The sequence below is a fragment of the Chlorocebus sabaeus genome, chromosome 16, assembly GCF_047675955.1.
Source record: "Chlorocebus sabaeus isolate Y175 chromosome 16, mChlSab1.0.hap1, whole genome shotgun sequence".
Lineage (NCBI taxonomy): Eukaryota > Metazoa > Chordata > Mammalia > Primates > Cercopithecidae > Chlorocebus > Chlorocebus sabaeus.
This window is the reverse complement of record NC_132919.1, coordinates 10,192,283-10,216,797: the sequence shown is the minus strand read 5'-3', so window position 1 is coordinate 10,216,797 and position 24,515 is coordinate 10,192,283. Positions and strand designations below refer to the sequence as shown.

General features: G+C 44.3%; 2 protein-coding genes across 2 annotated transcripts in view; both read left to right on the top strand.

The window, feature by feature from the left end:
* The first annotated feature begins 18,560 nt into the window (after positions 1-18,560).
* LOC140708598 (myosin-13-like) lies at positions 18,561-22,086 on the top strand. The gene is made up of 2 exons (XM_073004696.1): positions 18,561-18,993; positions 21,916-22,086. Exons 1-2 carry the CDS (start codon positions 18,747-18,749, stop codon positions 22,050-22,052), a joined length of 384 nt encoding a protein of 127 aa, XP_072860797.1. The 5' UTR covers positions 18,561-18,746; the 3' UTR covers positions 22,053-22,086.
* Positions 22,087-22,532: 446 nt separating this feature from the next.
* Positions 22,533-24,515, top strand: part of LOC103242382 (myosin-13) — a 45,831-nt gene continuing 43,848 nt past the window's right edge. The window contains exons 1-3 of the mRNA XM_073005600.1: positions 22,533-22,550; positions 23,083-23,232; positions 23,327-23,497. Of these exons, the coding sequence (XP_072861701.1) occupies positions 22,533-22,550; positions 23,083-23,232; positions 23,327-23,497 (339 nt within the window). The remainder of the gene's footprint in view (positions 22,551-23,082; positions 23,233-23,326; positions 23,498-24,515) is intronic.

The window sequence follows — 24,515 nt, the reverse complement described above, 5'->3', positions numbered from 1 at the left end:
ATTGAAAATTTTTCAGACACTCTTTCCTCCTTGAGATAGCCACATAGTTTATAAACTCCTAGAACTGAGCTCCCTTAGTCCCAGGTGACTTTTCAGCTGCCCTACCTTCATCATCTGCAAGGGGAATTTAGAGCATTGAAGAGAATAAAGGAGTCTTTGTCTACAGTTTATAACTTTTCTCTTATTGCCAAAAAAAGGTGACTGCCCCTAAGCATCCAAGCTGCAATCTGGAGCATTCCTCTCTCTCTCTCTACTTTCTTTCTTCCCTGACCCCTCACAGCCCCCCAGTCAGAAGCAGTTTCTCTAAGTTCCTATAGTACTTTGTTTAGACTCCTTAAAAATTTGTCTTAATCCTGTTCAAAGACTTATTCGAGCATTCTCCTATCCCTTACTAACTTTTGCATTCGTATAGGGAAGATACTGTACTTTCTTCTTCATACCCCCTTAAGGAGCTGACACAGTGCATTGTACACACAGAAGTTTCTCAAGAGAGTATTAATTAAATATTGAAATTAACCAACTACTTAAAGAGTAATGATTTTAATCAAAGGTAAAAATTCAAAACAGCAAGTTTATTTCATTCCACACCGTCTACTGTGTTTCTATTTAAGGTAGATACACTGGAACAAATATAGTTTCTATATTTATTTACACTCTTTGTAGCTCATTCAGGGTTTTCTTTCTTTTTTTTTTTTTTTTTTTTGGTTTGGTTTTTGTTTCTCAAATTATCCCCAGGAAGACGCTTTATTCCTGAAGGACACTGACCATCACTTGGAAACCAAGAAGGTAAGGGTTATTTTCAGCTTGATCATGAATGCAATCATTGAAATTAGCCAACATTGTTTTACACGTTCTCATTCTTGCTACACGCATGAGAAGATGAAATTGATGAATTTGAAACCAATAACAACTATTCTTAACCATAGATTTAAAAATATATACAGGTTTTACCAAAGGAAGAATGGCATCTCGTATTTGCTCATTACACCAAAATGTACAAAATATGATGCAGAATTTTGACATACAAGCTCCAAGTCAATATACAGTACTTAGTTGGCCCAGAACATGATGTTCATAGGATCCAGATGCAGCAGTTTTCGCACACAGACTAACTTGACTACTCCTTGAGCAGACTCTGCACCCCTGAATCCGCACAGCTGCACCTTCCCTCATGCGTAATACTGAAGGAATGGGGAGGGATCCGTTCAATCCTATGCCCGGTGTGGTAATAAAAACCCTATCCCCTTAAAATGTGTGCTTATTAGAGGTAATTCTAGATGAATTGGGACCAAAAAAAGGCAAGGTGTCATTGACTCATGACCACATCATTGCTGACAAGACACAGTAGTGGTGAAATTCCCAGGAGAGGGATGAAAGTTGAGAGCGGTGTCATGGTACACAGAGGGTAAACAGAGAGAGAGGAACCCTCAGAAGTGGGTGATGGAGATTAGGCAGGCGGGGGTGGTCATCTCAGTTAGAAGGCGCTTAAAGACAGGAACAGAGGTGGTTGAAGGGGCACAGCTATGCAACGCTGGAAGCAGGTCCTGCTCTTGGAAAAGAGAAGAGGCTAATTAAGGAAACTCTTGAGGATGGTGCTCAGTGGGCAGCATGAGTCATGCCTAGAGACTTGGATCAGATCTAACAAGGTGAAGTTTATCAGTCAAAAATGAATGGTCTTCCCTTGGGTCCCAACTCCCAGTTGCATAAATATAGGGAGAAGATCTGACTTAGCAACTGCGTGCACGGAGAGGATTGAGGGGCTTTGCTCAAAAGGGAGTGGCGTGTCAGCAGTGTGAGACATGGCTGCCAACAGGCAATCACCACCTCAGGCATGACACCTAGGTCAAGAGAGGTGAGGGCACACTCCAGCGGAGGGTGACATGTGGTTTGGATATCACACTGTAAGAGATTAACAGGAGTGGGTTCAGGGAAGAGTGACCCAGATGGTAAGGGATTCAGAAGCACATCATAGAAGAAGCAAAGGAAGCTGAGGGTATTTAGCATGGAGAAGATAAAGCTAAGCAGAACACAGAACAGCCATCGAAAGGGTGAAGAGTTGTCACGTAGGAAGGTTTGAACTCATTCTGCTGTTACCAAGGGGTGGAATGAGAAATTATTGTCCTGAAATTACGGAGAGCGAGATTTTAATTTAAAGCAAGAAGAATTTTTGGCCTATCAAACCTGCCTCAAAGACAAAAGAGTTGTGCCTAAAAGTATTCAACTAGGTTAGATGCACCACTGCAGGAATATGGAGGGATAATTCAAGCATCATCTAGGTAATACTACTAGGAGATACTGGGTTCTGAGTCACGGTTAGAGTAAATGAAGGGAGAAAACTCTCTACTTGAAAACTGTCAGTGAGGCCCAGATGGAAAAACCTTGTTTTTCTAGGAGGACTAAAAATATGGCTCAATTATCAGTTATGGCAGCCTTTCCCTGACTTTAGACTTTATTCTTCTATTGCCATCGCAAGTTTTGCAATAGCCATCTTAACACCAATACTGTCAATTTGCTTAATATTTTTATTTACATTGATTCATTTTTTCTTATTTGTTTTTAAAGTTACCTATGTTCTTGCTATATCAGCATTAGCTGAGAAATTTGTAAGATATTTATTTAAAAGCTCAAACCCAACCCCAGACCTAGTGAATATTCACAGCAGGATTCATATGCCCATTTATGTTTGAGAAACACTGATTTATATCATAGAATACATGGATGTAGCACACTTCCTAAACATTAAGCAAATATTACCCTATCTCTATCAATTCTGATTTTTGTACTTTTTTTACAAGTTTCTTTCTGAAATGAGGATACATATCACAATCTCCAGAAAGGAGCATTACAGTTTAAATTAGCTGCATTTTTTTCTTTATTTGTGGAACTTATCATTGATGGCATGTTTTGATAAAATAAGGTAATAGGCTTTAAAATAAGCATACAAATATTAAATTAAGAAATATTTGCCTAAAATTATTTTGTGTACAAGCAATGAGACTGTGCTGTGGTTTTGGCTTTGGAAAAGCAGACTAGTTTCATAAAAGTAATGCTTTAAACCAGTGGTTCCCAAACATCTCTCTGAGGCCCTTATCAAAAAATTAGTTTCCCTGGTCCCAGTCACAGAGATTATGTTACAGATGGTTTTGATGTAAATCATCTTCCAACACTTTTGGGTATCATGCTTAACGCTAAGCCAAGCTACATATTATAAGGTTGTAAACCTGTAAGCAGTCAGGATTCCCTTATGCAATAGGGCAGTCATTCTCAAAGTGTGGTCTGTGGGTCCTTGTAGAATCCCAAGAACTTTTTAGGAGGTACGTGAGGCTAAAACAATTTCACAATAATACCCAGCTGTTATTTGCCATTTTCACTGCATGAGTGATGCAAAAGCAAGGATGAATAAATGGCTGCTACCTTATTACAAATCAAGGCACGACACCAAACTGCATTAGTAATTACTGTATTCTTCACTACCATACACTTGCACTAAAAAGTTTCATTAATAATTTTATGTGATGAAATGGGAAGTCCACCAAAGTTTGATGGTTGTCTCCTGGAAAAGCAGACGTGCATTTGTGTGAGTTGCAAGCTGAACTAGCCACTTCATTCACAAAGCACCATTTTAATTTAAAAGACCAACTAGCAGAGAAGCTATGGTTATTCAGACTTGGGTATTTGGCAAACATGTTCTCCAAAAGGGACAATGTAGTTGTCATCTTGAGGAAAAACTGACGGCATTTGTTGTAAATCACAACTTTGAGCCTTCAAATATAAACGAGAATGTATTTATATCATTTATATCATTCTCGTGTATCAAATATAAACGAGAAAACATGTATTTGACACCATTAGCTTGACAGCTTCCTAGTACTGAAAGAATTTTCAAATGATATCATGGTGGTGATATTAATGATTGTAGTTTTTTTATATTGCATAAGAAAATGTGTCCACATTTGGAAATACTATATAATTCAGTGAACCAGTAGTTTCCAAACAACCACATATGGGAAGTCCACATATGGGAAAAGAAGCCCACATATGGGAAAAGAAGATCCACTCAAAATGCAAGACAGACTAGTGGATTATAATGTAATGGAGTATGAAATGTTTATTGATATGGCTTCAGATTCCACATTGCAACTAGCCTTTAAGAAACTACCACTTGTCAAGCTTTGGTAGAGTAAGAAGAAAATTCACAATTATGTGAAAAGGTGACTAAAATACTCTTGCCTTTTCTGAATTACATAGCTAAATATTTTATATTTACTCTTACCAAACATACAGCAATGGCATGAATACAGAAGCAGATATGAGAATCCAACAGTCTTTCATTAAGGAGACAGTAAAGAGATTCGCAAAAAAATGAAAAACAACATTATCCTTCTCACTAATTTTTTTTGTTTTGGAAAATACGGTAATTTTTATTAAAATATTTAAATTTTATTAAAATATTTATGTTGGCCAGGCACAGTGGCTCACGCTTGTAATTCCAGCACTTTGGGAGGCCGAGGTGGGCAGATCACCTGAGGTCAGGTGCGTGAGTCTTGGGTAGGTCTGAGATTCTGAATTTCTTAATGAAGTCCTGCCTGAAGCTGCTACATTTCAAGCACCACTCTGAGAACAGGAAGGCACTATGCCAGCCACCCTCAGTGTGGTCCCTGGATCAGCAGTATCTGCATCACCTGGGAACTTGCTAGAAAAGCTCATTTTTAGGCTTCACTTCAGACTTGCTGAATCAGAAACTATTGGGATGGGGCCCGTAATCTGTGCTTTAACAACCCCTCAAGGGGATTCTGGCATGTTAAAGTTTGGGATCATCGCCCTGGGCCATTTTGCCTCCCATCATCTTGTTATTTAAATAAATGTGACAAATCTTCATGTTCAAGTCATTCACTTTTCACGGGGCTAACCGAAAAGTCTAATAAGAATTATCTGGCCGGGAGCGGTGGCTCAAGCCTGTAATCCCAGCACTTTGGGAGGCCGAGACGGGCGGATCACGAGGTCAGGAGATCAAGACCATCCTGGCTAACCCGGTGAAACCCCGTCTCTACTAAAAAAAATACAAAAAACTAGCCGGGCGAGGTGGCGGGCGCCTGTAGTCCCAGCTACTCGGGAGGCTGAGGCAGGACAATGGCGTAAACCCGGGAGGCGGAGCTTGCAGTGAGCTGAGATCCGGCCACTGCACTCCAGGCTGGGTGACAGAGCAAGACTCCGCCTCAGAAAAAAAAAAAAAAAAAAAGAATTATCAGCATTCCAATGACGATTTTCAAATATTCTTAAGATTTTAGAACGACACAGAGATCACAGGCTCAAACATGATGAGCGATTTAGAAAGTGCTTCCTAGGCCGGACACAGTGGCTCATGCCTGTAATCCCAGCACTTTGGGCGGTCGAGGCGGGCAGATCGCCTGAGGTCAGGAGTTCAAGACCAGCCTGGCCAACATGGTGAAATCCCCTCTCTACTAAAAATATTAAAAAATTAGCTGGGTGTGGTGGCAGGCAACTGTATTCCCAGCTACTCGGGAGGCTGAGGCAGGAGAATCACCTGAACCTGGGAGGGGGAGGTTGCAGAGCCAAGATTGCAACCTGGAGCCATTGCACTCCAGCCCAGGCAACAAGAGCAAAACTCTGTCTCAAAAAAAAAAAAAAAAAAAGGAAAGAAAGTACTTCCTGAAGCCTCTTTTATTGGGTTCACCTTGGCTCTAATTGATTCAGAGATGCACACATGGGACTGAACTAAAATACTCCCAAAATCAACACTCAGAGGATAAAAAAAAAAACTTTATACTTTTTTGTTAGAATAAAATATCCCCTTTAGCTTATTCCCGCTTGCACACTTGAAGCTCCTAGACCTGGCCATAGATCCCTCAGGACCTATGTTCAATCCAGGAGCCTTTGAATCTGGCCGCCTGTTTGAATGGAATAAGGGTTGGGGCCCTGCAGCTTCAGTAGTCACCCAAGCACAAGACTCAGCAGTCCCCCTGGTCTTCCCAGCCCTCTGCAGCCATGAGCTCTGATGCAGAAATGGCCATTTTTGGAGAAGCAGCTCCCTACCTCCGGAAACCAGAGAAGGAGAGAATCGAGGCTCAAAATCGTCCATTCGATTCCAAGAAAGCCTGCTTTGTAGTGGATGATAAGGAAATGTATGTGAAAGGCATGATCCAGAGTAGGGAAAATGACAAAGTCATAGTCAAGACCCTCGATGACCGGGTGAGTGTTGATTGCAGATGTCTTCGATGATATGGACATGCTCATTTTTCTTTGGAGTAGAATATTAGAAATTGCATGCTGGTCCTTTGGAACCTGAAGATAGAACAAAACTTAGTTTATCTGCTCTGCGGTGAACTAGCAGGTGAAAGCTGCTATTGCATGCATCTTCCCTCTTGCCTTTTTCCTTCTCCAAGGACTTGGGCTTTGAGGGGTTTTGTTGTGTTTGCTTTAGAGGAAGACAGCAGGTGAGGGCAGAAAAGGTTGGGCTATGCAAGGAAGAGGCTGATACTGGATGGGCCGACCAATTATACCTCTCTGGGCTGTAGAGTGGCTCCTACAGAGGAAGCTCTGGAGCCATTGACTTGTTCAATGTGGAGAATTATCATGTACCATTCAGTACTTACCAGGCATCCACCAGGTCTAGGTCCTAGCATTGATTGCTTTGCAGATATAAGCATACCTCTGCACCTGCTTTCCCAGAGTTTCCCAAAGATGTATATGGCAGGTATGAATCTCATTTCACAAACTCAGGCATATGAGACAGACCTTGCTTTTATTTTTATTAAACTTAGCCTCTGACACAAACTCAGGCATATGAGACAGACCTTGCTTTTATTTTTATTAAACTTAGCCTCTGATTCCGGCCCCTTTTCAGTGGGCTGGGACAAATTTTTTTCAGTCACTCTTGGGGTCACTCCACCACCAACCGCCTCAGGGATGTGTCACGTTTTCAGAACCTTACACAGCACCACAATGGGGACTCACAGCCTCCCTGGAGGATCTATTAAGAAATAAGCCCTAATCTGGCCAGGCGCGGTGGCTCACGCCTATAATCCCAGCACTTTGGGAGACTGAGGCGGGTAGATCACGAGGTCAGGAGATTGAGACCATCCTGGCTAACACGGTGAAACCCCGTCCCTGCTAAAAATACAAAAAATTAGCCAGGCGTGGTGGTGGGCACCTGTAGTCCCAGCTACTCAGGAGGCTGAGGCAGGAGAATGGCGTGAACCTGGGAGGCAGAGCTTGCAGTGAGCCAAGATCATGCCACTGCACTCCAGCCTGGACAACAGAGCGAGACTCCTTCTCAAAAAAAAAAAAAAGAAAAGAAAAGAAATAAACCCCAGTTCTTAGAGGTTCAGGATACATAGACTTTTCTGCCTCCCCTTTGGCTACCTGCGGTGTCTGTCGTTCTTTTTCTAGTCTGGGGTGGTGGAGTGGAAATGCCTCCCTTCCTCAAAAAATTTGGTCTATACCAGCGAAACTCCTTCTTTTTACCTTTTCTGTGAAACTTTCAAAGTTTTCCTAAGGACTTAGGCTTTTGGAAATCAAAATCCAGGAAGTATTACAAGCTCTTTTCCTTTTCTTGACCTATTTTCTATCTTTCCTGAGCCATGGAGTACAGAGCCAGCTTGAATGGGGGAGAAAGGTGGGAAAAACACACAGAAGGGAAAAATAAATAAATAATTTTCTGAAAATATTCAGCAAAGAACCATGATGCACCCCCAAATGTTTGAACTATTAGAGCAGAGGTACAAATAATTATGGGAGCCTTGAAGCAATAGGGGAGAGAGGAGATGGGTCGTGGAAGGGGTGGTGCTAGAGATGAGCTTTGAAAGTTTCTAAACAAAATTTTCATGAAGACATTCGAACTGAAGGAACCCTCATGAGCAGAGATACTGAGGTGGAAAAACACAAAACACTTGGGAGCAGTTCTTTGTAACCTTCCAACCTTTGTCTCATCACAGCACTTGCAGTCAATAAGGTAAACAGAGGCAACCTGGCCTTGGGGCCCAAGAGCTCCAAAGCTCTGCACACCTGTAACCCACTCCTGGTACACATGATAACAGGATGACGGGGGGGGATCAGACCAGAATTGGTCACGTAGTTTGACCAGAAACAGATTCTTCAAGAACTGTTATTTATGGATCATGTCTGGTCATGGAAAGGATCCACAAAATTATCCATCACAATGGGGTAATTTCTCCACAATATCTCACTACTTCCACCACACCAGTAAAGTACAATGCAGGTACTTGGCCCACCCATTTATTACCTGCTTTTCCTCTCAATACCCAGACGCTTACTCTGAACAATGACCAGGTCTTCCCCATGAACCCTCCCAAATTTGACAAGATCGAGGATATGGCCATGATGACTCACCTGCATGAACCTGCCGTGCTGTACAACCTCAAAGAGCGCTACGCAGCCTGGATGATCTACGTGAGTGTCTGTAAACACCTTTTTATTTCATGTCTCTCTCTGAGTAAAAACAAGATCCAAATGATAAATGTTCTGATCTTTGCAGACCTACTCAGGCCTCTTCTGTGTCACCGTCAACCCCTACAAGTGGCTGCCGGTGTACAACCCCGAGGTGGTGGCTGCCTACAGAGGCAAAAAGCGCCAGGAGGCTCCACCCCACATCTTCTCCATCTCTGACAATGCCTATCAGTTTATGCTGACTGGTGAGTAATTTCTTTGATTCACATTTTTTGAAGCCATCCGTAATTAATTTTTCAAGCCTTTGAGGGGCATTGGTCATCTGAATGGCGCAATAATGAAAGTGATCTTCACAGAGTCCAATGATTTGGGGATGAAAAGCAAGGGGTACATCTTCTATTGCCAGTCACAGTGCATGACAAGGCCTGTGGTTATGGCTGAAGCTACACTGAGCTCATGCTTATTTGGGAGAAGGTGGAACGCAACGAGATGCCCTACCTTTGTCCCCAGGGAACTCCCAATCCAGGTGTACTTTGAAGAGAAACTATATTGGTAGCCACTCAGAGAAATGGGTAAAGCAGTGTTCCTGCCTTCTTCCCCAAACTCGGTCTCCCCATCAACTCCTTAAATTTCCAGAACGACCTTCGGAGTAGAGACATGGTAACACTGTCATGCCATGATGCCTAATATCAAGTCTGTCTGTTCAGCCTTCACCTGACTTGACTTGGAACAGATACTAGAAGCAAGGCCGGGCGCAGTGGCTCACGCCTGTAATCCTAGCACTTTGGGAGGCCGAGGCAGGTGGATCACCTGAGGTCAGGAGTTCGGGGCCAGCCTGGCCAACATGATGAAACCCTGTCTCTAGTAAAAATATAAAAAATGAGCCAGGCGTGGTAGTGGGCACCTGTAATCCCAGCTACTCAGGAGGCTGAGGCAGGAGAATTGCTTGCACCTGGGAAGAGGAGGTTGTGGTGAACTGAGATCTCACCACTGCACTTCAGCCTGGGCAACAAGAGTGAAACTCCATCTCAAAAAAAAAAAAAAAAAAAAAAAAAGAAGCACACATCTGAGACCTATAGATGCTTAAAAATCATCTAATGCAATGGTGCCCAAACTTCTGTCATTTCTTTCTCACAATCACATTCCTTGCCATGTCTGCAAACTTAATATTTTTCTTGAAATCAATTAATGTTACATTAATTTTAAAGGGAAGACTAATACCACAATTTCTATTAGTTTGCTACGGCTGCTGTAACAGAGTGTCACAGACTGGGGGGCTTACACAATAGAAATGTACTGTCTCACAGTTCTAGACGATAGAAGTCCGAGGTCAAGGTGTCAGCAGGATTGGTTCGTGTGAGGACGCTGAGAGAGAATCTGGCCCATGCCTCTCTCCCAGCTTCTATGGTTTGCTAGCAGAAATCTTTGTTGTTTTTGATTTATAGAAACATCACCCTGATTCCTGCCTTAATCTTCATATGACATTCTCCCTGTGTGCTTGTGTGTCTCCAAATTTCTTCTGTTTATAAGGATACCAGTCACAGTAGATCAGGGGCTTGCCCTACTCCAGCATGACCTCATCTTGACTAAATACCTTACATCTTATGTCCAAATAAGGTCACATTCTGAGGTACTAGGGGTTAGAAATTCAATATATGAATTTTAGGGGGACACAGTTCAAACCACGTTCTATTGTAAGTGAAAAACCAGTATCACTTTTCACAAGTAGAAAGTCAAGGTAAAAGAAAAATGCAATAAAACCAATCAGCATCTATAAATGTTAATGAAAAGCTGTGGCCCCACAAGATCTGAACCTGACACTTGCTTTCTTTATGGAAAAGGATGATGGGAAAGTGCTAGCAGGGAGTTAAAGATCTACGACCATGAGTAACTTCTACACTGTGGGATTCACCACAGTGAGTGGAGAATCACTTACCTCCCAGGCTGGTCATGTTACACATTCCACATTTGAGAAATCTGCCTAAATTGTCCCAAAGAAGATTAGACATGCCCAAATCACACCACTGGTTAATGGCAGAGACATTAACTAGAGCCCATGTTCTCCAACCTCCCCCAGTGTTACTTTATTTTAATGTTCTGTTTGTTGTTTATTTGTTTTGTTTTGCTTCCCTCTGCATTTCTAGATCGAGACAACCAGTCTATCCTCATCACGTGAGTAACCCCTGTTTGCACCATCATGTCTTGGAAACCAGTGCCCTCCCTGCCACTCTCCTTTATCCCATTTACTTTTAAATTGGCAGCGGAGAATCCGGGGCTGGGAAGACTGTGAACACCAAGCGTGTCATCCAGTACTTTGCAACAATTGCAGTTACTGGGGACAAGAAGAAGGAGACACAGCCAGGCAAAATGCAGGTGAGCAGCCACCTGCATCTGGAGGCTTATTGGAATAAGTGTCATTTAAAGCCTGGATGAGCACCAAGTGTATGCAGGGTATGTGCTCAGCAGAGATGGCAAATAGGAAAAACCCTTTCTTTCCTCTCTGTCTCCTCACACAGAACACATCTGACATCAAATGTATGGGGTTTTCCCATGTCGAACAATTCTCCAATTCTCTGCAGACACCAACTGGGTGTCCTACAATTCAATTCAATTCTGATACTCACTACCTAGAGAAAGCATCAAATCCCACAAGTTAAGGGCTCTGTCCTGCAAAACTGCCCCCACTTTAGATACCAGGGACTAGTCCGGGCCTCCTGAACTTCTAACCAAGCAGCTATTCATCAGGGGAATCTCACAACCCCCTTCTCAGGTTTGCTAATTACCTAGAACGGTTCACAGAACTCAGAGAAACACTTTGCTTACATGTGCCAGTTTGTTATAAAGGATATTACAAAGGATGCAGTTGAAAAGCCAAGTGGAAAAGATGTCTAGGGCAAGGTATGGGGGAGGGGCATAGTCTCTGCAGGTGACATCCTCCCAGCACCCCCAGGTGTTCATCAACCTGGAACCTCTCTGAAGCCTTCTGTGTAGGGTTTTTACAGAGGCTCCATTACACGAGCATGATTCATTAAATCACTGGCCATTGATGACTGACTCAACCTCCAGCCCTTTTTCCCTTCCCGGGGTCAGGGATAGGACTGAAAGTTCCAACCCTCTAATCACACATGGTTGGTTCCCTGGCAACCAGCCCCCATCCTGAGCTTTCCAGGACCCCGAAGCCACCAATCATCTCATCAGCACACAAAAAGACATTTATCCCTTCAGATATTCCAAGGGTTTTAGGAGCTGTGTGCCAGGAAACTGGAAAAAGACCAAAATATACCATTCCTATTATATCACAGTATCACATGGAGCAAAGCAGGAAGTGGTTCCACCAGAATGGACTTGAGTTCTGGCACCAGCTCCATCAGCGACAGCTGAGGGACCTTGACCAACTCCACATCCTCCTCTGGAGAAAGAATATTTACACCAGTGGTTTTCAAATTGGAGTACACATCAGAATCAGTAAGAGGGATTCTTAACAAAGGGTGGAAGAGCCCAGGCCCAGAATTCCTGATTGTGTAGATCTACGGTGGGACCTCATAGTTTGCATTTTTCTTCCTTTTTATTTTGTAGAGACACGGTCTCACTCTGTCACCCAGGCTGGAGTACGGTGGCACACCATCATAGCTCACTGTAACCTCAAGCTCCTGGGCTCAAGTGATCATCCTGCTTCAGGCTCCTGTGTAGTTAGTACTACAGGAACCACCATGCTTGGCTCATTTTTTAATTTTTTGTAGAGATGGAGTCTCACTATGTTGCCCAGGGTGGTATCAGACCGTTGGCCTCAAGTAATCCTCCTGCCTCAGCCTCCCAAAGTGCTAATTACAAGCGTGAGCTACCACACCTGGCATTTCTCCCATATTCCCAGGTAGTGTTCATGCTGCTGGTCCAGGGACCACACTTTGAGAACCGTTAGGTTTGACAGTATTTTTTAAGTTTTTCTGGGCCCAGAAGGGTGAAGGTGAGAACTCTGCTTTCTAGAGTGGATTTCTGAATAATCATTCTCATATTTTTTGGTACATAAAAAACCTTTTTGAGAACCACTGCTTTTATTGTATTATCTCTTGGATCACTTGCTTTACTCACATTCTATATCTCCTTTTGAACACAAATATCTGTGATACTAGATGGGTCATATTACATGCAATAACAGAGGTACGTGTTATTAAAATCTATCATTTATAATGAAATGTTATCAGAAAGGCAGTCTGGATGTTCTGATGGAGGGATTAATATTCCTGCCTAGAACCTGGCATGACCGGAAGTCCCTTCGACGCTATGCTAATAAAAGCCTGTCTAGGATGGCACCTTGAAGACGCCTTAGGTCTGGTGGGGGTGGGGGTGTAGGTACTGCACTGACCACCAGGTGGAGCTGGTCGACACCTCTCCCTGAACCTGCCCAGAGCACCCACAGTTGTATTCACCAAGGAGCTGCTTTAGAAAACCATCCAAAGCCCTCTTTTTCCTCTTCTTGTTTGTGATTAGGGAACCCTGGAGGATCAGATTATCCAAGCCAACCCGCTGCTGGAGGCCTTTGGAAATGCCAAGACTGTGAGGAATGACAACTCCTCAAGATTTGTAAGAACCAGCCCAATTTTCAAGTATCCTCCCAAAACCACACCCTCTCCTGAAATGCTGAATATGAAAAACTGCCTCATAAACTAGAATATACGGGGGCCTTTTTCTACCGCCAAGTGATTCAGATCAGTCTACCCACCGGGAATATTTTGATACACTTTGAGGAAGGTGTTGGTTTGGCCCCGGCAGAGGGAGGATTTGCCGTCCTACCCTAACTAGGCAATGTCACCTCACAGCATCCTGAAGTCACTCACATGATTCACATCCCACAATTAGAGATCAACTTTATGCTAAAATGGGTCTCTCTGTGTGGAAACATTTTAAAATGTAAACATCCATTAAGCCATATCTATTGACCTAGCCACGAAAACCTTAGTGTGAATTAAGTTAGCAGATTTGACCTCTTCCAACTCAGCAGGGATTGGGAGCATGGAAAACCTAGTGAAGGCAAAAGAGCTCAAAAATTTTAAATAGGCTGGACACGGTGACTCACGCTTGTAATCCCAGCACTTTAGGAGGCTGAGGTGGGTGGATCACTTGAGGCCAGGAGTTCGAGCCAGCCTGGCCAACATGGTGAAACCCCATCTCTACTAAAAATACAAAAAATTAGCTGGGCATGGTGGTGCCTGCCTGTAATCCCAGCTACTTGGGAGGCTGAGGCAGGAGAATTGCTTGAACCCGGGAGGCGGAGGTTGCAGTGAGCTGAGATTGCAACACTGCACTCCAGACTGGGCAACAGAAGGCAACTCTGTCTCAAAAAAAAAAAAAAAAAAAAAGATGGAATAGATTCATACTGAAGACATTGAAGGATGTGTGCCATCCTTCAACTTTTTACTTAGGATTGGCTTAATCAAAAAGACATTTACTTCCCATTGAAAATAAATATACATCCAACCCTCTATTTCATTTCACTGGCCAGTGGAGCAAGTACTCAGAGGCGAAGCCATCATTTGTGCCTATGGTTGCAAAAGTACATTAACATTTCACACATCTTAGTAGTTGGATGGTCTCAAACTTGTATTTTGTCCCCCCTCAAAGATAAAATGGTTATCGATGAGGAAGTAGATACACTTATCAAGTACCATGGCTCTGAGCCTTGACTTTTGTTTCCTTGGATATGTGCTTTGCACTGCCAATCTGCATGTGTATCCTCCCCGGTGCCCAAATAAACTCCTCTCCCTTGTGGAAGGTCTGGGCACATGTTACATGGCAGAGGTATGTTACCCATGCCTGGACCAAGTTAGTTATTGCACTGGCTTGATACCAGCTTAACGTGAAAGCCGATACCTTCAGGCACTCCCTCTTCTCATTCCCATTTACTGAGTTCATGGGCCTCTACTCTTAGCCCTGACCCAGAAGTCACAATCATTCTAATTATTTTGTCCTCTTTCCACCCTCCAAATATTTGCAGGCTAGGGATGACTTCCATTGTCTTCCATTAAGCAGCTAAAAATACTTAACACCCAGCACTTACAATGCACGCATGCCTTTACTGATCCTTCGCTAACTTTTCCTAGGGTTCATTCAGAAAATATTGAGGCATTACAAGTATCATCCACATTTCAGTTCACCCATTGCTGTAGGGGAACAAGCAAGAAAACATTTTTTTTGTCCTCAAATTTGCTCGCAGTGTCGCTGAGGACCAATTACGCAGATAATGTATGAAGCAGGTGCATACACACAAACACGCATATGAAATTTTACCTCCCACTCCCCAGAAAGTGGACCACCTAGACCCTGAGTTGTTCTTTTGGCAGCCAGAGAGCCAGGCCTGAGCCTGAGCCCAGGCCTGCGAGCTAGATTTGTCTGTAGTCAGCCATACGTGAAACTCAGGCAAGAAATCTCAGAAGTAGCATCTACTAAAATACAAGCAAAAAAAAAAAAAGTCAGACAGAACAATCCGACCAGTTAGAATTCAAAGGCGTTATGAAGATTCAAGAATCCAGGTATAAGAGAGCAGGATAAAAAACAGGCAGGTAGTCAAGAATGAAGTAGTCCCAAGAAGAGAGCCGGAGAAGGAGCCTATGGGCATCCCCTGGGTTGTAGGAACAGGACCAGGTGCTTGGGTAGAGCTACCTGAGTCCTGGCTGACCCAGCTTGGCAGCTCTGGGCACCAGGTGGAGAGGTGCCCATGTTCTGGCATCCCTTCCTCCTGAGCCAAGGAGAGGTCATGGTGGCCAGTATCAATGACCGTGAAGAATTGTTGGCGACAGATGTAAGCATGCCATTTATTTGTTTGTTTGTGGACAGAATTATTGAGTTTATGAACTGAGAGACACGTTAGTGAGCTAATGGGAAAACTGAAATCCAGGGATACTAAGTGATTAGACTCAAGATCTCAGAGATCAAGGGCTCAGAGAATTAGTACAGACTGGCCCCTCCCTACTCAGCTCCACCTCACAGCATTCCAAAATGGGAATCCAGAAGGTTCACTGAAGCAGGCCTTCAGTTCTGTTCTCTAGCATTTTTGCATTTATAATTTATCTGTGGCAGCACCTATCCAAGGCCAGCCACAAAAACCGTATAAATCAAATAACTGTAACGTTTGTCCACCTGTTATTGGACAGGGGAAGTTCATTCGGATTCATTTTGGAGCCACAGGAAAGCTGGCATCGGCAGACATCGAAACCTGTGAGTCCAGACACTATAAAACTGTTGGTGTTTTGGCCACAAAAGCACCACCTGAGAACCTGAAATCACGTTATTTTTGTTACCTTAGATCTGTTAGAAAAATCCAGAGTGACATTTCAATTATCCAGTGAGAGAAGCTATCATATTTTCTACCAAATTTTGTCAAACAAGAAGCCAGAACTAATTGGTAAGCTCTTGGAATACCTTTCTTATCTTCCACATCAGTGACATTGGGGGGAAAAAAAAACCCAGAGTAAGTTATGCATAAGCCATTAAAGGGATCTCTGTGTTCCACAGACTTGCTTCTGATCTCCACCAACCCCTTCGACTTCCCCTTCGTGAGCCAAGGAGAAGTCACAGTGGCCAGTATCGATGACAGTGAAGAACTGCTGGCGACCGATGTAAGCATGCCATTTATTTGTCTGTTTATGCACAGAATTATTGAGTTTATGAACTGAGAGACACGTTAGTGAGCTAATGGGAAAGCTGAAATCCAGGGATACTAAGTGATTAGACTCAAGATCTCAGAGATCAAGAGCTCAGAGAATTAGCACAGATTGGCCCCTCCCTACTCAGCTCCACCTCACAGCATTCCAAAATGGGAATCCAGAAGGTTCACCAAAGCAGGCCGTCAGTTCTGTTCTCTAACATTTTAACTAGAATGCATTTTTGCGTTTATAAGATCTTCAACATAACATTTGTTGAAAGTTTTCATGTTGCAAAACCGTCTACATGGTTCTTCAAGAAAATTTAGAAAATATAAAAAAGTATAAAGCAGAAAATCAACCCTACTCTGTAACAGCCTCCCCATTTTTCTTTCTGCCTTTCACTTTAGGCTCACCTTAGACACCCAGCTCCTCAATACACCTGTCTGGCCTGTGGTGTTTATTTGGGGGAAGTACCTGCAGGATCAATAATCATAATAACAGTAATAACTAAATATATTGAGCACTTACATGTGCCAGACACTGAGATAAGTGGCTTTACCTGCATTATCTCATTATAGTCTCAAAAGCAACTCTGGTGTAGGTGTCATTATCGTCTCCATTTTATAAATGTGGAAGCTGACTCTTAAAATATATATAATTTTCTGGAAGACACAGTTCATCAGTGACAGAGTCTTTCCCTTCCTTCCTACCTTCCTTCCTTCCTTTCTCTCTCTCTCTCTTTCCTTCCTTCCTTCCTGTCTCTCTCTCTTTCTTCCTTCTTTCTTTCTTTCTTTCTTTCTTTCTTTCTTTCTTTCTTTCTTTCTTTCTTTCTTTCTTTCTTTCTTTCTTTCTTTCTCTTTCTTTCTTTCTTCCTTTCTTTCTTCCTTTCTTTCTTCCTTTCTTTCTTCTTTCCTTCCTTCTTTCCTTCTTTCTTCTCTTCTTTCTTTTTTCAGACAGAGTCTCACTCTGTCGCCCAGGCTGGAGTGACATGACATTCTCCAAAAGGGTCCCTAGGCAGTAATGCTTTCACCCGCTCCTTTCAATGTTTTTGAAAGAGTTCTTTCTCTTTTAACCTACAATGACCCCTCCCTAGGACAGAGATATGCATCCCTGAAATGGGATATGGATTCAAGGGATGGCCATCGGAATCTCTCCTCCCCATATATCCCAGCTCCTGGCATAGGCTCATTCTCCACTAAAAGGGGGTGCCACTCCAAGAATGCCTGACTCTCCAATATCATCATGCTGGTGTTGGCCTACTGGGTCTATCCTATCCACTCACCAAACGTGTCCAGACATGTTTCAGTCCTACCAGCAGACACTCTACAGGCTCACGCTGCAAACTCTACTGCATAATCAATATGTGAACCCCAGAGAAGGATTTCTTTTAGTTGAAACCTTTGTGGTGGAAGACAGGCAACGTAGTTATAAAACCAAACCAGCAATGACCATAGATTTTGAAGGGACGGAGACCTAACTCCAGTCCCAGTCTTATCACACCCTCCCTGTATGACTTTTGACAGGCTGCTTACCAACTAGACCCTCAATTCTTCATCCAGAAATTTGGAAAAACCTGCACAGCTACAGAAAGGGGCTTCATGGGGATTTAATAAGAACATAGAGATGATGCCTACCCAGTGTCTAGCACATAGAAAGGGCTCTGCAAAAGCTTGCCCCTTTCTCATTTGGGAAATGATGATACCATCTTTGATGATCTTCCCTTCCAGATCTAATATTCTATGATGCATATTGATTGTCTTGAGTCCGAACAATGCTGGAATTTCTGGATTACAATGCCGAACTCTTAAGCCGTTGAACATTATTTCCCAGTCATTCTCCATGACATTCCCAGTTCTCAGTATCATACAGTGGTTCCCAGTAGCCTCATCCAGAACTGCCCCCCAAATCTATGTACAGTGCGAAAAGATCATAATCAGTTCTCTTCTTTTTCTTTTCTTTTTCTTTTCTTTTTTCTTTTCTTTTTTTTTTTTTTGAGATGGAGTCTTGCTCTATCACCCAGGCTGGAGTGCAGTGGCGCAATCTCGGCTCATTGCAACCTCAGCCTCCCGGGTTGACCCCATTCTCCTGCCTCAGCCTCCCTAGTAGCTGGGACTACAAGTGCGCAACACCACGCCTCGCTATTTTTTTGTATTTTTAGTAGAGACGGGGTTTCACTGCGTTAGCCAGGATGGTCTCGATCTCCTCGGCCTCCCAAAGTGCTGGGATTACAGGCTTGAGCCACCGCGCCCTGCCTTTTTTTTTTTTTTTTTGAGATGGGGTCTCGCTCTGTCTCCCAGGCTGGAGTGCAATGGTGCAATCTTGGCTCACTCCAACCTCTGCCTCTGGGGTTCAAGTGATTCTCCTGCCTCAGCCTCCTGAGTAGCTGGGACTACAGGCACCGGCCACCATGGCCAGCTAGTTTTAGTAAAGATGGGGGTTTCACCACGTTGGCCAGGATGGTCTCGATCTCCTGACCTCGTGATCTGCCTGCCTCGGCCTCCCAAAGTGCTAGGATTACAGGCGTGAGTCACCGCACCCGGCCGTAATCGGTTCTTACTTGATGGAAGGAAACAGACAATTCACACCTTTTTCCCATAGTCTCCATCCACCCACACAAACATGTGAAACAAATGGTTTCTAATTTACCACACCCCACCTGTCATCCACTTATTTGGGCAAATGCTGTCACACATGCTATACAAAAAAGAGGTAAGGTCTTTACCAAGAAGAGGCTGCATATGGATCCCTGAGTCCTACTATGACAGTTGTCCTGTTTTTTCTTTCCAGAATGCCATTGACATCCTGGGCTTCAGCTCAGAGGAGAAAGTTGGGATCTACAAACTGACGGGAGCCGTGATGCATTATGGGAACATGAAGTTCAAGCAGAAGCAGCGTGAGGAGCAGGCGGAGCCGGACGGCACCGAAGGTAACTGCATCCGGGAAAGGGATGTGATTGGGTCCAGCTGTGTTTGCGTGTGGGCGAGGCCACGTGAGATAAACTGCATTCATTTCAAGAGCTATTCTTCCAAAACTGTATAAATCAAATCTAGGTTTCCTGAAGCTCATTGTAGCATGCACCAGGAGTCTGCTCACTCAGTCAAGGACTCTTAGAGTGGTGAATCCTTGAAAAACAAGGAATTTTTTTTTTTTTTTTATGAGGCGGAGTCTCGCTCTGCCGCCCGGGCTGGAGAGCAGTGGCGCGATCTCGGCTCACTGCAAGCTCCACCTCCCGGGTTTACGCCATTCTCCTGCCTCAGCCTTCCAAGTAGCTGGGACTACAGGCGCCCGCCGCCATGCCCGGCTGATTTTTTTGTATTTTTTAGTAGAGACGGGGTTTCACCATGTTAGTCAGGATGGTCTCGATCTCCTGACCTCGTGATCCGCCTGCCTCGGCCTCCCAAAGTGCTGGGATTACAGGCGTGATGTGCCTGTTTTTTTTAAGTGGACTCTCATGAGACAATATTGTTAGGTGAACTTCTCTTTCTCTCCACCAGAATGCAGTCTTCATCACTCAGGCCTAAAATGATATGGTAAAGTGGAAGCCAAGTTTTCTTCCTCCCATCACCTGCACCCCAGCATCTGTTGAAATTGGCCCTGAACCAAGAATGGTGAACAGTTCTTCCTCCCCATTAACTCTCACCTGGCTGATCCTACCGCCACCCTCTGTCTCATCCCTAAGAGGCCTGGAACTAGAGCAGAGGGCAGCAGGAACGGCTGAGCGGTGACTGACTGCCCCCGCCCCGATACATCCTGCTCATTAGACTTCTTAGCGCTCGTGATGCATCTTACAAGTTCCTTGAATTAAAACCTGGCAACATGAATGGTTCCTGATAATTCTGCCTTTTGATCACAGCCCCACGGTGTGTGAAGCAGTACGCTTTAAACTCTCAAGTAATAAAAAGGAAGTGCAGCCATAAATTAAAGGGTGGAAAAATCTACAAAACCTTATCAGTGTCCCATAAAGGCTCAGCAGCCTCCTATCCTAGGCCTGCCTGGGATGATTCTCCCTTTGTATTAACTCAGAGTCACCTGATAGGTCACCTCATCATGGGAGTTGTACAGGTTCCACTGCACCCAAGTAAAGGAGATTATACAAGGCATGTACACCAGGGGGCACACCTTGGGTGCCATCCTAGAATCCTGCCCATCACAGTGGAGGGGGCTCCAAGTCTTCACACAGGAAACACTTCTGACTGGGGCAATCAGGGAAGGCTTCCTGATAGAAGGGGCACTGACTTGGACTTTGAGGGATGAGTAGGATTCTGAAAAATTGGGGGAGAGATCAGTTCAAGCAGAAGAAATGTCATGAGCAGGCTGGGCACTGCAGCTCATGCCTGTAATCCCAGCACTTTGGGAGGCCAAGGTGGGTGGATCATCTGAGGTCAGAGGTCAAGACCATCCTGGCTAACACGGTGAAACCCCGTCTCTGCTAAAATACAAAAATTAGCCAGGGGTGGTGGCGTGCACCTGTAAGCCCAGCTATCGGGAGGCCAAGGCAGAAGAATGGCGTGAACCCGGGAGGCAGAACTTGCAGTGAGCTGAGATTGCACCACTGCACTCCATCCTGGGCAACATTGCAAAACTCCAAAAAAAAAAAAAAAAAAAAAAAAAAAGAAGTAGTCCCTGGGGAGCAGCATTTCTCTGCCTTTTTGATGAACTCAATACAGGCCACTAGGTCCTTCTCAAAGTCAATGAACATCTGCTGAAATATATGCAGACATGTAACCCATGATCTGTAGGAAACAGCCAAAAATCAACTGCTTTTGACCATCTCCAAACATTTGAAGGCAGGGTCAGGTTTTGTACTTCTCTTTCAACTATGAGCATGGTACTTTGCTTAAATTAGGAAGGTGCCTCATATATATTGTCAACTGTCCAAGTGGTGGCTCCTTTACTCATATAATATTTTAATGTATTGTCAGACTCCAACATAACTATGTAATTAATTTTTATTTTTTTGAGTCGGAGTCTTGCTCTTGTCACCCAGGCTGGAGTGCAATGGCATGATCTCGGTTCACTGCAACCTCTACCTCCCGGGTTCAAGCGATTCTTCTTCCTCAGCCTCCTGAGCAGCTGGGATTACAGGCGCTCGCCACTATGCCAGGCTGATTTTTGTATTTTTAGTACAGACAACGCCATGTTGGCCAGGCTGGTCTCGAACTCCTGACCTCAGGTGATCCACCCGCCTCAGCCTCCCAAAGTGCTGGGATTATAGGCATGAGCCACTGTGCCCGGCCTGTAATTAACATTTTTTTAATGAAATCAAAATATTAGTAGGTCAGGATTGGCCAAGAAGCTTCTTATTGTTAAAAGTTGCATCTAGGGCCAGGCGCGGTGGCTCAAGCCTGTAATCCCAGCACTTTGGGAGGCCGAGAAGGGCGAATCACGAGGTCAGGAGATCGAGACCATCCTGGCCAAGACAGTGAAAGCCCGTCTCCACTAAAAAATACAAAAAACTAGCCGGGCAACGTGGCGGGCGCCTGTAGTCCCAGCTACTCGGGAGGCTGAGGCAGGAGAATGGCGTAAACCCGGGAGGCGGAGCTTGCAGTGAGCTGAGATCCAGCCACTGCACTCCAGCCTGGGCGACAGAGCGAGACTCCGTCTCAAAAAAAAAAAAAAAAAAAAAAAAAAAGTTGCATCTAGGAGGCAAATTGGAAGTTCTTGAGAACCATGGGGCCCCGGACTATGGGACTGAAGCTTCAGTGAACAAGTCCAGACCTGGTACAGGTACGAAAACATGAAAACATCTAAGATAATGACAGAAAACACTTCTGGGAGAAGCCAGGGGCTGACTGGACACTAGCAGCTACTGTTTTTGCATGATGCCATTTCTTTTCTCTTCCTTCAGTGGCTGACAAAGCCGGATACCTGATGGGACTGAATTCTGCAGAAATGCTGAAGGGCCTGTGCTGTCCAAGGGTGAAGGTTGGGAATGAATATGTCACTAAAGGGCAAAATGTCCAGCAGGTAATGGAGATGCTCTGATCCGGTTGATTGAGATCTTTTGTTATTTGAGCCATTGTTTTAAAGTTCTTTCAGTTGCAGGTATCAGAAATGCACATGAAACCAGCTTTCACATTAAGAGAAAAATCATTTTTAGGCTTCAGAGGCAACTGAAGGAATGCAAATCATTGAGTGCCCATTGGACGCCATGAGGACCTGGAATTAGAAAGTGAAGAGCCCTCTGGAGCCAGGCAGCCTCCCTCCAGCTCCTCTGGGGTTCATGGGCTGTTGACTCTCTCCTCTGTTGTGTCCTTGCTAAGCAGATAAGTTTCCTGGACCTCTCTTGCCTGTGGCCACCCCATAGCTCCCAAGTTTATATCTCTGTGTTTCCAGCTTCACCCTGAGACTGAAACCAGCATCTTTTGATCCCAATTCCAAATTCTTAGGAGAGATACTCAATTAATCCAACCTGGATCAAGTGTTCACCTCTGGTCTAATTAAGTGTGGCCAGGGGCTGGAGTCATGTGCTATAACCACGTTGTTGGAAAAATATCTTTGTAAATAGGATAGTTCTCAAAGAAAGGGGAACAGCGTGGGCTGGGCAAACACCTCACAAAATATTTAATATTATGTTGAATGAAATTGCCAGTATTCAACTGCTTTTGATTTTCTTTTTTTCTTTTCTCTTTTTTTTTTTTGAGACAGAGTCTCACTATGTTGCAGGCTGGAGTGCAGTGGCGCAATCTTGGCTCACTGCAACCTCTGCCTCCCAAGTTCAAGTGATTCTCCTGCCTCAGCCTCCTGAATAGCTGGAACTACAGGCACATGCCACCACACCTGGTTAATTTTTGCATTTTTAGTAAAGACGGGGTTTCACCATGTTGGCCAGGATGGCCTCGATCTCCTGACCTCATGATCTGCCCACCTCGGCCTCCCACAGTGCTGGGATTACAGGCGTGAGCCACCATGTCCAGCCAACAGCTTTTGATTTTCAAGTCAATTTCATATGTTTCAACTTAATGCAGCCATAGAAACACTAACTCAAGGGTTGAGTGGGTGATCCTTTTTCAAGGTGACCAACTCAGTGGGTGCTCTGGCCAAAGCTGTCTACGAGAAGATGTTCCTGTGGATGGTCACCCGCATCAACCAGCAGCTGGACACCAAGCAGCCCAGGCAGTACTTCATCGGGGTCTTGGACATTGCTGGCTTTGAGATCTTTGATGTGAGTTGTGGCCTTCTACTTTCTTGTCTGCTTTGCTGAATCTCCAATGTATTTTCCAAGGTCACTCAAATTCTTTGGTGTTTGAATCACCCAGTTCAACAGCCTGGAGCAGCTGTGCATCAACTTCACCAACGAGAAACTGCAACAGTTTTTCAACCACCACATGTTCGTGCTGGAGCAGGAGGAGTACAAGAAGGAAGGCATCGAGTGGGAGTTCATTGACTTCGGGATGGACCTGGCTGCCTGCATCGAGCTCATCGAGAAGGTAGAGAAATACTGCTCCCCAGGACAGCTCCTCCTTTGTGGGGACCCTCCCCTTCTTACTCTGATTCTTTTCTGCTCACAGATTGGTGCCCCCAGCCCCCAGGCTGCAAGCCTTCAGAAAGATCACTGAATGTCTTTGTGCAAAGAGAATGAATGTCCTAAATCTGTTCTGACACTTAAAAAGGTTTATGGGTCATTAAAATCCAAGGGCTCAGTTATCTGCAAGAATGTGATAGAACCCCAGTAAGGACTGTGGCATTTCTTACCTATTTGACTTACCCAAAGACCCAAGGAGGTAGAACCGTGCAGCAGTGTAGCTCTTGGAGGGATGTAACTATGAAAACAGGAGTGGACATTAACTTTTTTTTGTTTTTTTGAGATGGAGTCTTGCTCTGTCACCTAGGCTGGAGTGCAGTGGCGCGGTCTCGGCTCACTGCAACCTCTGCCTCCCAGGTTCAAGCGATCCTCTTGCCTCAGCCTCCTGAATAGCTGGGACTACAGGTGCCCACCACCACGCCTGGATAATTTTTTTTTTTTTTTTTTTTTTTTTGTATTTTTAGTAAAGACGGGGTTTCACCATGTTGGCCAGGCTGGTCTCGAACTCCTGACCTTGTGATCCGCCCACCTCAGCCTCCCAAAGTACTGGGATTACAGACGTGAGCCACCATGCCCGGCCGACATTAACTTTTTAAAAAGGAATTCTCATACCATTGGAGCACTGCTCATGTTGGAATGAGTATATCTTCCTAAGGTGGCTACTGAGAAATTGAGACATTATTGTTCAAAATACTACTCACATGACTTTATGGCTATCTATGAAACTTTACTTTTTTTGTAAACCTATTGAAAAAAGTGTGCTACATTTATACACACATAATTTCATCCTATATTCTTTTGTTCAGCAGCTATTAATGAAGCACACACTTGATGCCTAGCACTTTCTAGTCATCCCCCAAACAGACCAAGAGACTTGCTCCCCCAGAGCATACATGCCAGCATTCCTAGTACCGGAGTGAAAG